The 17,607-nt window shown below is 42.0% G+C and overlaps 1 protein-coding gene across 1 annotated transcript in view; it reads right to left on the bottom strand.

Moving 5' to 3' along the window:
• nr3c2 (nuclear receptor subfamily 3, group C, member 2) overlaps positions 1 to 17,607 on the bottom strand; it is a gene marked incomplete at its 3' end in the record, with an annotated part of 60,970 nt that overhangs the window by 17,504 nt on the left and 25,859 nt on the right. The window contains exon 2 of the mRNA XM_079220293.1: positions 6,885 to 7,012. Within this exon, the coding sequence (XP_079076419.1) occupies positions 6,885 to 7,012 (128 nt within the window). The remainder of the gene's footprint in view (positions 1 to 6,884; positions 7,013 to 17,607) is intronic.

Genomic DNA, 17,607 nt, shown 5'->3' with positions numbered 1-17,607 from the left:
TGCACACATACAGTCATTCACTTGCTCACTCCCATACACACACACACACACACATGCACGCCCATACACACACACCGCCAAAGCTGCTCCACTTGGCAATTTAGAAAAAAAAAAAAACTGTGAATGTTGTAGCTGCTTTCACAAACAAATACACACATGGACTTCACAACACAACCCAGATGGAGTGGTATAGTGTGGTGTAGTGACCCCCAATGACCCCAGTACATGGCTTACGTATCTCTATAAGTGTTGATTTTTAAAATTGTGTGTTAATCTCTGATGGTGTATAGGGTTGTGTGCATGCACATACTGGCATGTCAATGTATATCTGTGTGTCCTTGCATGTTCGTCTTCATGTTCGTTTGGTTTCTTCAGAAGTACCCGAGATTTCTGGCATGAAAGCTTGTGCGTTGTTTACATGCAGTTTGTTCAAACATGTGCATCCTGTGCATCGCGTTTGTTGCATCTACAGTACATTATTTGTATTTGTGTGTAGGACTGAGCAGAAGTTGTTTTCTGAACTAGCAGGAGTAGTGCACAGTGTGTCTGTCTGGCTGCTGCCAAAAGCCAAGGAACCGAGCTGCAGGAGGAGAGGCAGCAGCTGTAGCCCCACCACTATTTCTGGCTAAATCACATGACCGTTACATAAGCCCATTTTTCTTGCTCTAAAAAACAGTAAACTGCGACACAGGAAACACAACGCAGCCATCCCCTTCCCCACCCCCCTGGTGCACGCGCGCACACATGCACATTCATACACACACACTCGCTTGGATGGGCCGGACCAATTGGCAATTCTGAAAAACTCTGGAGCTTTCCTGTCAACTGTTTTGCTCATTCCCGTGAATCTTGTTAATAATTGTTAGAGTGAAATACACTTTATGAGACAGGCAAAGTCGTAGTCCAATGGTGTGTGTGCGCGCCACTGTGTGTGTATCTGAAAAGAGAGCGAAGTTGTTTATTTATGCACTGTGTGTGCATGCACTCGCATGCCCCCGCACAGCGTGTTTACCTCTGAATATGTGCATTTGCTTATCAACCTGGCATGCGGCGGGCTACTAATGAATGCTACTTTTTTAGTCTTACCTGGAAATCGTTTTATGAAAAAAAAAGAAGATATAATCATTTCATCTCCTATAAGAACGGTTCATTTATGAAGTCTTTTCGACTCATATTTTAACATGCATAGCCCAAAATTCAGTTTTTTACAGTAAAAAGACATTTTCACATAATACATGAAATAGATGAGTTTAGTCAGATACTGTCATAAACTTGACATCCTTTTCAAAACTCCTGTCTGCTGGTACAATGCACACTCTGTCAGCATTCTCCATTACATGGCAACCCTAAGAGTTTTTTAATGGAGTCCACTCACGTCTACTTTTAGCTAATGATCTCACAGTCTGGCAACAACCCGCTGAGTAGACTCTGTTGTCTGTCAGCTACAGCATCCTCAATTATGAGGACATCCTTCTGAAAGGAAATACTCTTTCCTATGGGGACCCCACTTTAACAAGTGTAATCCTAAAAAAAAAAAAAAAGGTCCTCCTGCCCACGGCACAGCTGCAGTGCATCTGCTGTACAAACAGAAGTCAGACAGACTTAGAGCTTTGCTAAAGTATAGCCTTTAACCTGACATTTCTGAATAGCCACTAGACACGAGTGGTCAGGCCCCCGGTTGTGTAAATAGCCTCTCAGATACAGTAGCTGATCCACATTAATATTTTGTATTTATAGTGGCTGCAGATTTCTTAGTTGCAAGCCGGTCCTGCAGTCACCAGATAGCATATAACTAAAGCATATGCTCAAAATGTCAAATTATACTATTGCCATTTACCATCCATTCACCAAAGCATTTGGTCAATTCGGTGATCGTCATTCATCGGTTATTATTGCAACCTAAATTACGTAGCTGACAAAATGACCACACAACAAACAAACAACAACAACAACTGGTTCTCAGAGATGTAATTGTTGTTACCACTGGGCAAAAGCAAGTGAATCACTGCCCAGCAATAGCACGGCTACTGCAGTTCTTTGGACGACACACAAACAGCTGTGTTGGATGTGGAACTACACAATTAAATGTCCTTGTCTGGAGCGTTATAAAAAAGAGGGTGCAGAAGTTAAAACAGAATGCAATAGAAGCTGTTATTTTGTTTACTAATCTCTTTACTTCCATAAGTATCTGCAATATATCTCGTGAGCGTTGTCCTGTGCATTTCAATTTCACAAAGATTTTCACCATCTGCTGCCTTTTTATATAATGAGTCCTTATTTAGGCCTCACTATGGTATTTGGAGGTTTCTAGTGTATAAGAACAGCAAGGTATTGCAGTGTTTATGATAAAAGCAGTTTATCCCAAATCAATTTGGCACCTCTCTCACCCACAGAGAGAGTTTTTTCAACTGTTTGTCAAGACACTCTGATATTAATATGTACAAATTAGAAACATGTCTATCCCCCTACAGGTTTAAAACACATTTGGCTGCATCTTATGTACAAAGTGTTTTCAGACTATGGGGTCACAACCGAAACATTCCCTTCCCTCTGTACCTCCTTTCTTTGTTCATTTGACGTGCATTTACAGCATAATATTTGGTACACGAGACTAACACGTGTAGTACTGCAGTAATCTAGTAATCTTTAGCTCACCAATCATCAGTGAAGAAACCTGATAAAACCCATCAGATTTCCACTGCTCATTTGGTTGAACACATATGATGTAACCGACTGACTGCATTGTTTTTGCATTGATGTCAAAGAACAAAGGTATCACTGGGGAGTAGGAAGAGATGAAGGTCAGATTATATCCACTGAAGGTCAGGGCATATAGGAAGTAGTGTGTGTGCATATATAAGCAAGTTATATCATCATGCATGTAATAAACCTCCAGCATACCTGTTACTGAGTGTTTATTATATTTAGGCAAAATGCTGTGAATGCTGTATATTGTAGAGCAGAAATAATGTGTCAATTAATTGATCATTCATTTGAAGAAGAAAAAAAAGAATGACAGCAAGTTAAATAATTAAGTAATTTATCAATAAAAAAACAGCAAAAATAATTAATTAATTAATTTTCTGCATTTCTCTGCTTTATATTGTTTTGGACTCTTTGTCAGACAAAACAAGCAATTTGGAGTTGCCAATTTTTAAAAAATTTTAAAAACCAACTGGCACATTTGTTGTTATAAAAAATAATGATTGCAGCCGGAGTATATTGTAAGCACATTTTTAAAGCAGAAAGGATGTGAAAACAAATACACATGCACACTGGGACAGTAAATCTATCTGGGTTGGGTTAGAGAGACCCTAGGCTGCATTCTCCAACCTAAATGCCTATTAGCAATGTGGGTCACACACATATTTACAGTAAGCTTTGAAGATTTAATTTCTGCCTAATGCTGCATCCTATACTACTTAATGAAGACATGCATGTGCATGTATGTGTGCAAGGTTAGTTTGCGCCTGCGACCGTGTTTGCATGTTGAATGCAGTTTCAACAAAGAAGCTTTGGTGTGAGACGTGTTGTGGAGCTGGAATCGGGGCTGCTAAATGGCTTCACTCCAGCCGTTGTTTCACAAGCCTCTCACACACAACCTGGAGCATTCACTCCGGCACGGGGGGATGGAGGGGAGGCCTTTTATTCCCCCGGCTTGAACTGGAAAAGATGGGATTGGACGGCAGAGCTGCCAGTCAGAGCAGAAACAGTGCGAGACGTGTCCTCAGATGACCTCTCCCACAGAGGCGGTGCCGAGGAATACGTTTTTAGATTGACACCAGCGCCTTGGAAACCGCGACCCAGTCACACTGCAGAAGACACTGAGGCCGCAACAAGGTTGACTATCGTCTTTGTAAAGCTCTCAGTTCAATAAGTGAACAACAAGAAAAGCAGCTAGTGAGCTAAAAGCAGGGCCTGGTATTATTGCACAGAGCAGACATGCCAAGCCACTGATGACATGTGAATAATAAGCGAGCGTTCAACTCTTCAAATGCGCTCCACATGGAGCCATTTATTGAGTGCAGCTGTCTTCTATCAACAAACTAGTCTTTAGTGGAGTGGGTGCAGGAGAGAAGCACATATGAATGCATTCAGCTATTTCCACATTTCATTAGCGAAAATAACACATATTTACAAACCGTTGTTTAATGTCAGTAAGCATTACCCCGAGGCGCAGGATTCATGTTTGTAGTGAAGAGTCCATTCATTTCAATGGAGCCTATAAATTGGCTGCGTGTTTACAGTTGATTCAACAGTAGCAATGCAACTGCACTACTTGTAAGCTTCATAAAAGTTATGCTACTTCTTCTTTGTTTGTTTGTTTACTAAGTGTGTGAGTGTAGTAGCTGCCATGCTGTATCAGATAAGTTGAAAGACTTGCAGTGAATAGTCGAGCAGGTGGATGAATGTTTTTTATTTTTATGAAATAAGTGGATGTGGATGTGAAAGCTTAAAGAATGAATTGAGGGCTTTTTGAAAAGCTCGCAGTCAGAACTCTGCACATAATTGAGCATTTCTACATATTTCCCCGCACCATATGAACTTCATAGTGCACAGTCGGCTTTGTCTTCTGGTAGATATGACAAGTGGAATGAATATTTTTGTTCTCTTGAGGAGGACAGTGCGAGGCACATGTGGCCGATAGATATTCCAAACAGATGGTCGAAATGTAAACCTAAAATACAGCCGTCAAAGAATAACTGTGCCAACTTCTGATGACGTAAAAACCTAACAATGACTTGGATGAGGGGGAAACCAGACCCTCCAGTCGGTAGGATTTCATCTAATTTGTTGATGACTCTGCAATGCTAACTAGCTCTGTAGTAAAAGACTTTGAGCCAGTTAGTCGTCTAATGAGCTACAGCCGACTGAAAAGTTTTGTCCCCCTAGGCAGGCGGTGCCAAAGGAAATTAAGCATGGGCTGGATTATTCCCCTTCTACAGATGCCCGCTCTCTGCAGTCGTCTTTTACATCTCACATGCCAAAGTTTTTAACTTTGAGAGAAAAGAGGAGGAGAAGGAGGAGGAAGTACTGGGAGAGGGGAGGAGTAAAACGTCTTCTCACGTCCTAACTTACACCTCTCCGGCGCTTACTGCTGACACATTGTTTTCCATCCCTCTCCCTGTGTCTTACTCCCTCTCCCGGCTCCTCCTCCCTTTATCTCTCTGTCTGCGTCTGACTTTTTCTTTGTCCTTCCTCCCCCCCTCCCTCACTGTATCTGTTTCACTGTCCTCTATCTCTCTACACTTTGCAAAATCCTTCTCTCACTATTTTCACCCTTTGCCTCCCTCCACCTTGCAGCTCTCTTTACACCTCAGCAGCGGCAGCAGCAGCAGCTGTGGAGGGGTCAAGTAAGGTAACAGCTCGCTTTGCACATCGAAGGGCGCCCAAGTCGCACGCAACCTTGATGACATCACACCACGGTGTGTGTTGCCCTCATTACGCTTTGATGGTTTGCACAGTTGCAGTGGTTTGGCAGTGCCGAATCAAGAGGAAACTCCTCTTTAAAACAAGGAGATGCCCTTAAAGTAAAGAGCACCGCAATAGATTTAAAGGGTATCACATAATCAATGAGTCGATTTCGGTTTAATTATACTTCATATGCGAAACAAATCGGGCTACAGATGTGCAAAGCCTGTCGAGATCTGAGCTTTTCATCGCCACACCCGACTAACACTCTTACACAAAGTCACATCTTTAGCTTCTGCCGCCGGCTCTCTGCTGGCCAAGCTTGAAGCAAGAACAATGGCATGTCTGATTGGATAACCCCTGACACGTAATCTGGTTTCAGGTCTCCGTAACGACAGTGTGTAAATATCATCAAATTAAGGCATGATTTGATTGGCTATAAGTGCAATTCCTCCAACGGTCAGAAAAACACCTAGAGGGCCTGATGGCTGGCTGGCAGGCTTGCTTGCTTGTTTTTTTCCCACTTGCACCGGGTCTGTAAGAGTGCATTTTGCATTCAAACACTCATTTTAATGGGTGAGGCCAACGCCTCCGGCACAAAATGAAAAGCACATTATGGCTGCTTGTGATTTTCCCTCAGCTAAATATAACATAAAGGGCTGCTGCAGGAGAATTACCTACTGAATAATTTTTCTTTTGTTTTGACGTGCCTCTCAACTTGGTCACAGTCTATAAATATAGTGTGCCACAATGTTTTTGGTCATTTAAATGATCTTTTCGAAAAAAATAAATGGGTCTTCCTTGATTTACCAGTTGTAGTCATAAAACAGTGTAGAGCAAATAAACCCAGCAGCACTATTGTTAATAACTCTTGCAAAAGTGATTGTGCCGAAATGGAAAGAACAGGCTGCTTCATCTGAAGAAGAAAAAAAAGATGTAATGCAAGATGAATGAAACTTGCTGAATAATGGTAGCAGTAGCTTCTTCCTCTGATAGTTATACAACTATTAGTTTTCAGGATTAGAGTTGAAACAACATATGACACTCTACTGTAAACAATGATGTAAGAGATGTGTTTTCTTCTTTTTAAATGGTCAGTATGAGAAAGGTATGGTGGCCAAGAGAGCAATCAATGCAACAAGAAAACACATTTTATTTAAGATTTTACGACTATTTACGAGCGTGTTCATAATCATCAGTCGTCACAGACTTACTTAAATGTAAACGTAATCTTGCTATTGTGTGCAAATTGCAGTATTTCCTTTGCTTGTATTTTCTGTATTTGTTTCTTTCTGCTGTCTATGTTGTCAAACTTTCAAATGAGTGTCTTAATTTGCTTGCGTTTTCTGTCCGCATTGATGTTTTTTTCAATGTACTTGTGTTTTCTTAAGTTGCAGCGTGTTGAGTTCTCCCAGTCACTCTAGAAAAAGCTGCGCAGCGATATCTTGTTTCAACACCAGTGAATGACGTACCTTCCACGGCTCTTTTGAAGAACACTTTGCAGCTTCCGCACGTCACGACGCCGTAGTGGCATCCTGATGCCTCGTCTCCGCAAACCAGGCACACTTTGGCCGTTGAGGACGGTTGTCTCAGCGGCGAGCTGAAAGGACACAGACAAGAGTTTTAAGACTGGACATGAATCAACACAGATCTTTCAAAAGCCAACCAGCAAAGCCAGGCCAGACTGTCCCCTTCCTTACAGTGTTATTGCCCGGTTCACATTGTGAGACATTCTTGTGCTTTTACGACCCACTGTACAGTAGCAGCACCGTGTGGCTAACCATAAAGATGTCTGCCAACCGAGAGAGGAGGGCTTTGCACTCAACTGATTTATAGCTTCACCAGGCTTATAGAGACGCCAATGACAGAATTATAGAGGAGATTATTTAAATTCAATAAGCAGAGAGACACAGAGCAGGATGTCAAATTTAAGTAGGATCCAAAACACTTGTCCCCTCCTCTGGCAGAAAAAGTGAAAGGCGCTGGAAACAGTATTGAGTGGTGGCCAAAATTAATACAAACCGTGATTGAGCAAAGATTTGACTGTGTAATAGTGTCAACTATGCAACAAGGCCAGGGTCAAAGATCAAAGCTGAGAATCGGTACCGATGTGTGCTGTATTGTAAGTTGTATGTCATGTTGTCATTATTTGCTATGAGCAACAACAGCAAGAAGGCTTTGTTTACTTTGGCATCTTCTATTGCTCTCACTACTGACTGATTTGTACAATTACATGACCACTAAAGCTCAGGATTTACACTACATTCCTACTCATGCAGTGCTAAATGAGGGAACTAGTTATAGTTCGTTACAGTTGACCTATTCCTGCAAATAGGTGTCAAAGGTCAAAAGTAAATGAATGACATGTCTGTCTAGTTAATCTATTAACAAAAGAGGCATGCGCAAAGCAGTTTAAAGAACTGAAAAGGACTTGCAGAGGACACAAAAAGTAGGGCGTGACAGTTTTATCTATACTCTATATCAAGGTACATTATCAGATTCACCTTGACGATAAAAAAAAAAAAAAAGTAATAACGTTGCATTCATAATCAGTGTATGTATATTCGGTCTCATGCAGGCTTACTACTGACACGCTTGTCCTGTTAAATAAGTGTGGGACCAGTTAAAGGAACTGGGCCGTTGACTAATTAGCCGGTTAAACTTCTGCTTCGATGTCGAAATGGCAAATACTTTTGACGTTATTCAGAAACATTGTCAGTAGTACATTATATGTATGAGAGCACCAATACATTCATTTTTTAACTATAAGATATCAATGTTTTGATAACCAAATGCAAGGGTATTGGCTTAAAAATGACTGAGTATCCCTTCAGTATTATATGTAGATTCAATGCTCAGCCATATTAAGCTCTTTAAGCATTTTTATCCAACGCATTTCCAAGAACATTAAGACTAAATCTATTCCTTAAAATAACGTCCGCTAAATTGAGATGGAAGGCAAAAGATGGATAGAGGGGGGCAGGTAAATCTTGAGGCCATCCAGCCCAGTCTGGTTGGAAATATGACATGGTTTCATCAGTTTGCAGAGCAAGCATGCCCTATGGATGAGGCTGAATGATTAACTTATATTAGGGCATGCTTCTTATTCATGCTACTTATTAATGGAATGACACAGAATCAGTTGGCTCTCACGTTATACAAAATTGAACACACATATACATTCTGAGTAGATTCAAAGCTTCCTGCATTTAAAAGGATTTGATAGGTCCTCACAAACGGGAAAAAATAGGATATCAAATATTTGATAAGACATTTCCCTTAATGTGCATACACAGGCGCACAAACCACACACAAAGAACACAACACGTAGATGGGTACAAAGATAGAACACCTTGTATCAAAACATTAAAAGTGGCCTCAGCTTCCCCTTCTTTTCCGTTCTAATTACCTCGCTCCCATCTCAATCAATAACATGCAAGGTGATTGTCTGGTTAACATTCTCCTTACATCCTTCATCAAACCAGCTGCCAAGCACTCTCTCTCCTTCTCTCTCTCTCTCTCCCTCCCTCGCACGCTCTATCATGCACACACATTTCCTCCAGGGGACTAGCTGGAAAGGGGTACAGCAACAGCACACTCAGATACAATCAGGACCACTGATCTAATTCCCTCTCGTCCATCTACACACACATTCAATTTGTTAGGACGCTTAGAGGAGTCTCTAGTGAGGTGTTTGTCTGACTAGATCTCTCTGGCACCGGGCCCCATGGTTTCAGCTAATGTGAGTGTGTGTACGTGTGCATGCACAAAACCAATCCATGTCGAGGTGTGTTTTTCAGCATGTTAATCTACTGAATATCCCCCGACCCCCAATACATTGGAGTTTTCACACCATTGCAAAGCAGGTTTAAGCAAGAAAGCAACGAAAGTTTACAGCCACGAATATCACCAGGAGCACATGAGAGGTTGAACGTATCTGCTTCTAAAATGCAGTCAGTAGTCCACCCTTTTAATAGTGCCACACATTAAAACCTTGTCACTGCGTGCCAGCCTGCCTGCCTGCTGGTCGACCAACAAGGTGACTTCCCCTCCCTCAGAGAAGTATATAGGTCATTCACTCTCTCTGCTTATGAAACCAGAGCAGACAGGGCCGGCTGCAGTGACTGTGCACCAACGGCTGCCAGTGGCCCAAAACTAAACACGAGCTACCAGACATTCCCAAATCAGGCTCTTTCAGCAGAGACGATAGCCTGCAGTTTGTCAGCGTGCAGGCACACATGATAATGAATATGATTTTAATGTGCTGAAGCGAATAAGGGAATGACATACAACAAAGGTCTCCAGTCAGAATCAAAATTGGTACGTCGTGGCCAAGTGGTGTGCATCTTTGACCATGAGGACAGAATAAATACATTTCCTTTTTTGTTTGGCTTGTGATTTTCATAGCTTAAAGTATTGGGAGGTTGCAATTTCTGGCAGTTTCAGTTGAGGTTCAAATGATGATGTAGCACTGGAAGTAACATTGTTCTTAAGTCATGCATGGACCTTATGTCACCGTTCAAATCATACTGAAAACAAAAAGCCAGACTGCAGAAGTAACACACTTGCATTGATAATGTTATTTGGTAGAGATGTCCATTTTAGGTCAATGTACAGAATTATACACAAAAATGTAGAAGAAAATTCAATTAATTCATCACTATATGTGGATGACAAGTTCTGCAGTTACTTCTGTGAACTGGGGCTTTTTTTCCTCAACCCCTGTCTTTATTTCTGGGTACAATCTCAGACCGGCTCAATGGGACTGACTGCACAGATCAAAGGTCTCATTCATCGCTCCAGTTGTTGCTTTTTTCTCTTCCTACAGAAACCCCAGGGCAGCGGTTTCATTGTTTTCGGTGTCCTTTCATCTTAAAAGATAACACACAAAGCTAACAACTGATTTAGTTGCTGTTTATTTCCCATGAGGATACAGATGAGTGCGAGTACACAGTGCCTGTTTCTTCCCACCAAAGCAGAAACTTGTATCTCTTTCTAACGCTTGCTGCCCTTTTCGCTGCTCCCCCCACCGACGGGCTGCCGAGCAAAGATGTTAATGAAATGACAAAAAAAAATAAATTCAAGGTTGTTTGAAAGCAGACGAAGTCCACTGTGCCCGCTAGCTATGTGTGAGGACCAAACCACAGGACAGATGTTTGGACTCAAAATTGGCCTCGTGCTTTTCTACAAGTACTTCAGATGTCACACTGGGAGCATTCTCTAAATGGTTCAAATATCTCAGCTGCGGAAGGAATGCTAAATCAGAGAGAACTAAGACCAGAAAAAATGGCCAAAGATGTATTAGAAGCCAATATTGCACTTGATAATGACAGCAGTCAGTCAAAGTGGAATTTTTCAGGACGCAGAGTGCATTAGCCGCATTTGGGTCAATATGGGTCACAAGAAAAAGTCAGAAGTCATCCGAGCTTGGCGTAACTACAACAATTAGATGCCATAGAAACGAAACATGAAGTCAAATAGATGACAAGTTACAGATACAAGGGAGGTCAAGGGGGCTCTAGTTATTCTGAGGTTATCAAGATAACATCATTATGGATGAATAATGGGCCGTCAGATGGCTGTATGATGGACGGCCCACGTGATAAGAATGAACCCTGTGATCCACATAAGTACATTAGCATGACAGTCAGTAAACAAGCTGAGCCACAGAGAGAGATCTGTTGTGTAGAAAAGCAATGTCCTCCTCATGCATGTAACTATCATAAGACGTATTTTCCAAAAGGTTTTTACGCTGGCTTCATCAAACATGGCCAATATTAGCCAACATGGAAAAACAATTAAGTTAAAAATGAAGTCTCTTTTTTCTCTTGTAGATGATTCGGATGGCAAAGGCAACTCGTTTGGTTTCCAGTTCGCAACCTCCACTTCCTCTTTTACTCTGTTTACTGGCTGACCCTGTGTAAAGTGTAGCCTTTCCCAGCAACTTCTGACCCAATTAATTAATTTGCTTCAAATCCGTTGAATGAAAACGTGCCCAATTTCTTTTTTTCAACCTTATAAATCCTTTGAATCTATTGAATGGAGACGCGACTTCTGTCTCTCCCAAACACACACACATACACACACACACACACACACACACACACACACACACACACACACACACACACACACACACACACACACACACACACGCTTCTGTGCTGTACTGTATTTACACTGCTGCGGAGCCAGCCGCCCACTGTAAAGATAGATTAGTGTGTGTGTGTGTGTGTGTGTGTGTGCGTGTGTGTGAGTGTGTGTGTGTGTGTGTTTAAGCAGACACACAGACTCATTCTAGAGGCTGTTATCACAGGGATCAGACAAGTACCACAGCCTCCCTGAACCTACCCCTCATGAAAGAGAAGCATCCTTGACTTTGAAAAAAATAAAAAAAACACACACACACAACTTCCATGGTACAGTGCGTCTCTGCAGTCTGGCCTACAATATTTATGTAATACACACTTTGGCATGCTGAGAAACCTTAGGCTAGAGACTGGTTCAAAGACTTTTTATGTAACGCACAACTCGGCATGTTGGAAAGGTAAAGGTAGATTGGTTTAAACAAGCTGAGGGAGATGGAGAGGGAGCGAAAGAAGAGGACAAAATGGCTTACATAACCGTGAGCAGACAGTATAAACATTAGGTTGACACCCACTCAACGCCTCTCAAAGGGAGAGAGGTCTTATGGGTAGTGTTAGAGAGCCACCAGGGATTTATTTTTCCTGGTGAAGGTGACCCTGGCATAGTACCTGAGCATACAGAAATATGAGATTTCCTCTTTGTCAGGCTTGCGTTACACTTGTGTTAAGGTTACAGTATAATCTACTCGGAAAAAAATCAGAACTTTGAAATGCTATGCACGAGGGTTTCATACCATAATTGTCCGTCTCACAGTTTATAATTCTTCTTGTATTTTCTGTAAAAACACGAAATACAGGGCAAATGAGGTGATTTCACTATCAAATAACAGATATTGCAAATTTGCTTTCTGATGGAATCTGGTGTCCCGGCTGTGACTGCATTCCTTGTTTTAAATTCCAAGCTGTTGTGTTGTCTCCTCTCCAACGCCTGTGCCTGTAAACTTTAGGTGATCTTCCCCGTAACAGCAAATCATGATCATCTGTCAAATATAAATCCACTGTTTTGAGTGTAAACAAAGAAATGAGTCAGAAATGCATGCACACATACACACCCACATACACACCCACACACATACACACACTCTCTCTCTCTCTCTCTCTCTCTCTCTCTCTCTCTCTCTCTCACTGAGTTGATAGAGGCTTGGTCAATGGGCAGAAACAGACTACAGTATCATTCTGATCTATACAGAGTATCCAGTTTGTACTCGTCTGAAGCTGTATCTGTCTTTGACTTTAAATTCCATGAACCAACCCCACAGCCACTCCTTCCTGAACTTTCACCTTTCCTTTAGTGTGCAGTCGCAGCTGGACGGCCCCGGGGTCTTGCGCGGACAGAGGATACCTTTAGGGCAGAGGTAATTTAACTCGGCAGCTTTTAACTAACCAGAGCCGTCTGACCATTTTTACTTCACTTACTGTCACACAAAGTGAATGAAATTAATCACCTGAGATATTTTGGCTAAGTCGCAAAGCATGCAGGCATGGCTCTCAGGGAGATGTGGCAGGGTGTTATTATCTGTTGGGGAGGATTATAGTGGCTGGAAACTCCCGTAATTCATGCCTGTCGAAAAGGCCGATCACATTCACGCAGTATAAAATTAGGCATGGAATGCCACTGCATGCCCAAAGATTTGATCATAGTTTCTGTGCAGCGTGAATGTGATTGGCACGTTTTTCAGACTTTTCATACTGCACACAAAAACTTAAGTGCAGTTATATAAAAAATGCAGCTTTTTGCGAAATGGCACAAGAAGAAACAGTTCCTATACAGTTTATGGGGTCAACACGCCCACTCGTTCATTTCTGACCGTATGCTCTGGGTTCATTTATACACAATGCATGAACCAGGCCAAAGACCTCCAATGCGAGGGACTCAATTTAGACAATTCTTGCATCTGAGCTTTTACATAAATGTACAAGGCTGGGAGGAGGTGTAGGTGGGTGTAAATCCCACACAAAAATATGAGGAACTTTTGATTCTCAATTTAAAGCCAATGCTTCTATATGACTTACATAAGTAAACGAGACCGCCAACGGGAAGATTGGCTCTTTCTGCATAGTAATTCTTAAAGCTTGCCGTCTGTGCCATTGGGTCAGATTCCTCGCGAATTCGGAAATCATGCAGGTTCATCAGAAACGCCTTCAGCTCAGACCCTAGCGGGGTTTCGCTTTTGTCGTTCCATTGCAGTCAGACCTCCAGCGGCTCCTCCTCCAGCCAGGAGCAGAGCTTGACTTTGCTACTCCGACACCATGCAGCTGGGAGGAAGAGAGGCACGGGAGATCCAGAACCAGGACTGTATGGGGAAGACTCTCCAAACCTGCTGCAGTAAAATGAGTGGTTCTCTAAAGTGACTCTGGTGCTTGGAATCACTACTGCTTTTGTCCACAGGGACCGCCAAAATCAACACAAATGAAAGTTCCTCATAGTAGCTTTAACTTGGTTGCTTTCAAAACTTTCTCCATAGAGAGACGTTTTTCAGAGCTAAATTTAGAAATAGATAAAACATCAACCACCTGTAAAATGTTTGGTATTTTTAAAACAACGCTGCATACAATTTCACATGTATTCGGATCACATTGCAATTAAAAATGACACAACTACAGCCTTTACTATGATGAATTCATCCCCATGAAAGAAAAACTGCTATTAATTTGTACAGCCTCTGGAGCAACATTTGGCAGATCTCCTCGGCGAGTTTGCCTGCTGTTTTGATCGACTGTGAAAAAGTGTGTTTACTGCCTTAAAGCAGTTATGTTCACATGGGCTCCTCACCCTGATCAGTTTCTGTTTTTAGCACCAAGTTTCCAAGATCCTTTGCTGAAATCAGAAACAGCCGCAAAACAGCTGGGAACATAATTCAGCTGACATGTTGAGAAATACGTTGTTGGGTATCAGGTTGATTTACAAGCATGGGAAATAGAGAAATAATGCAAACAAGAGGCCAGTGATAAACAAAATGTTCGACAGATGAATAAACATGGAATACCAGCTCAATGACTTAAATCTAATTTTCTTCCTGAACATAAACCTGCATGATAACAGCAAAAATAAGCATGGTAGTAGCTTAAATCTAGCTAAATACACAAAAAAGGAGCCTGTTTTCACCACCTTTGTGAAACGTGGCTCAAAATGTACTCTAATCTATCTGACTGCCACGAACATAAACACAAATGTAGCACTTCAAAGCTACGCTGCTAAAAGTAGTTTTGTTATTGACCCAAATCCTTTGATTTCAGTGGCATGGTTGAACTCTAGACCTGGCCTCCCCAGGTGTTCATGTTTCAACATTATTTACTGCTTATTTTGCTTTCTTCCACCGACTCCATGCAATACCAGGCTCCTTACAAATGTGTCTCCAGCCAGGTTTGGGTCAGGTTGCCTGTACAGCAGGTGACCTCCAAACTCAGCTTAGAGGCCCTGGGACAAATGAGAAAAACAAATCCCTAGAGAGGGAGATTATCTTTAAGGGATCAGCGCTGACCAGAGCCACCTCCACACCACACACTCCTTACCACTGTTCTCCACTTTCTAGCAACAGTTAGCTCAGTCAAGTCCTGTTTGCTATCATCTGGTTAAGTACAACAAGGGTCAAATCAATACGATTACCATATACTATAAACTGACATTTAAATTCTACAAAAATCTTTAAAAAAAAAAAAAAACTTAGCATGTGGATCCAGAGAAATGTATCCTGCCAAAACAACTCTTATTCAAGAGGTGACCTTTTCCTTTCCTGTGTGATTCAAAAAGGCCTCACTCTGAATGTAGGTTAATGTACGCTGGCGCTGACACATGTTGCCAGCAACCCTACGCATTAGCTGTCACATGTGATCATCCTCACCACCCACCAGTCATTTACAATTCTGCTGGGACAAACATGGAGGAAGAGCAGGCTGAGAGTCCGGCGTGGGCAAAGAGGAATCGCTGCATACACCACAATACATGAACATACATACTGAGGAGGAAAAGTTAGCTGTGGGCTGCCAAGTGGATCTGCCGGGAGTGTTTATTGTATGTATAGTTTAAAGTCTTGTGGCTCCCTAAAATCACTGGGTATAAAACCACAACCTCAAGAAGTGGGCTCGCATGAGAGTCAAAGCCAAGTCTCCAGTTGGCTCAGATCCAGGTGGTTAGCACCACGACAGCACATTCTGCATGTAAGCTCAAGAAGTGCTGAGAACTGCTCTCCAGTCAGCCTCTCTATAGTATTTGACAGGTTCAACAGCAAAAGAGCAGTCATATACCAGCCACTTAGTCCAAACTGCTTCTGACAGCAGGGGCCAATCACGTGATCAACGAAAATATGCAGATGAGACGACAGAAATATGGAGTATTTTCGCAAATGTAATATTTTAAATAGCATTTCTGCACATAAGTCGTAGTAGCAGGTGGAGAAAGGAGGAGATCGGTTAAAGCTCCAGTGCTGTATTGTTTTACAATTACAATTTTTAGAAATTGGTTGAATTAAACACCATAATATATTCTCACGATTTGGTGAGCCAGTGCTGCTAAATAGGAGGTTAACAGCTATCAACCCAGAGCAAACGCAATAAATGGTCCAACAGGTTTATGTCTACAGTTTGTCCAGCGCAATCAGGTCTTCTCATTGTAAAGCTCAACATTAATTTCATAAAAGGTCAACTTTAATTCTGACCTCCAAAATTACAAAAGGTCACACACAAGCAGGACAAAATGCAAAAGAAAAGAAAGGTTAAAGGGCAAAACACACACACACACACACACACACACACACACACACACACACACACACACACACACACAATACCGGGCCCAACTAAATGTGTCTGTGCAATGACCTTTTTCAAATTCAGTGTGTTCACCTCCAAAGGATTACAGGCCCAGATGGCCACTGGATGAACAATACAACACCTGCTGAGGGACATGGCGCAATTAGGTTTTTGCAAACAAAAAAATAAATAAATAATAAATAAAAAAAAAGCAAAAAGCAAACAAACCTCTACACAATAAAATATCAAAGAACACATATGTATGTGCTGACCACTCTAACTGACTCTCAACCCAACGATCTTCAGTCAATGGGTGTCCTCAGAATAAAAGCCTCCATCTTAAAATGTGCAATCCATATCTTCTGCACATTCAACCTGCACTCAGGGCAGCAATGGCATACCTGGTGTTGTGTTTTTGTGAAGCTGTGTTGTTGCTGTTCAGCAGCTAAGATGTTTGAAGTGAAAAATACATGGATATCATGGAGTGAAGTGACGGAGTTAGCGTGCATCGGCACTGTCATGGCAACAGGTGTCGCCCAACAAACCTGATCGACGTGTCTCAATTTTCTCATTTCAGACAAAGTCAGACACCCTTTGAAATGTAAGATTGCCGTTAGAAAAGAGGAAATAAAATGATTGACTGATGTCAGTTATAAGTACTGCTTTCTTGAAAAGGGAGACCGAGAGCTGACTATTTCTACAAAGTGCGACAGCTTGGGCTGTCTGTGTCTGCCTCCTGCATCTCTATCATAAGGCTTGCACCAGGTCTTGGCCATCGCCGCACAATGCCCACACTTTTCTTTTTGGTGTCGCACAAAGAGTCACGTGTTGGATATGTGCAGAGAGAAGGAGAGGGATACAGACAGGAACATACAAACCAAGAGAGAGAGAGAGAGAGAGAGAGAGAGAGAGAGAGAGAGAGAAAGAGAGAGGCTGGGATTATCAGCTGTTGTCACCTCTCACCATCATTGTACTTATATGGAGCTCATATCGGTGCCTGAAACATAATTTCCTGTTCAAAACAAGAGCTTAAAAGCAACATCAGGCATTGCGACCTTGGCTCAGGTGAAAGCTTCTTCATAGGTATGGCTGACTATTGATGTATATTTAATAAGGTGAAAGATTTGCGGTGCCGCATGTGGCTGCCCTTTCAGATGCCGGCGCCCATTTGCCTTTTTGGGGCGGCCAAATCCAGAGATGTCAGCAGTGGTGAGGCCGACTGGAGGAATACATTGAGACAGGACGAGAGAGAATATTTAAATGTAATTCTGACATCCACATATAGAGACTTATTTGCTGG

The sequence above is a fragment of the Taurulus bubalis genome (assembly GCF_910589615.1).
Source record: "Taurulus bubalis genome assembly, chromosome: 6".
NCBI lineage: Eukaryota > Metazoa > Chordata > Actinopteri > Perciformes > Cottidae > Taurulus > Taurulus bubalis.
This window is presented reverse-complemented; position numbering and strand designations above follow the sequence as displayed.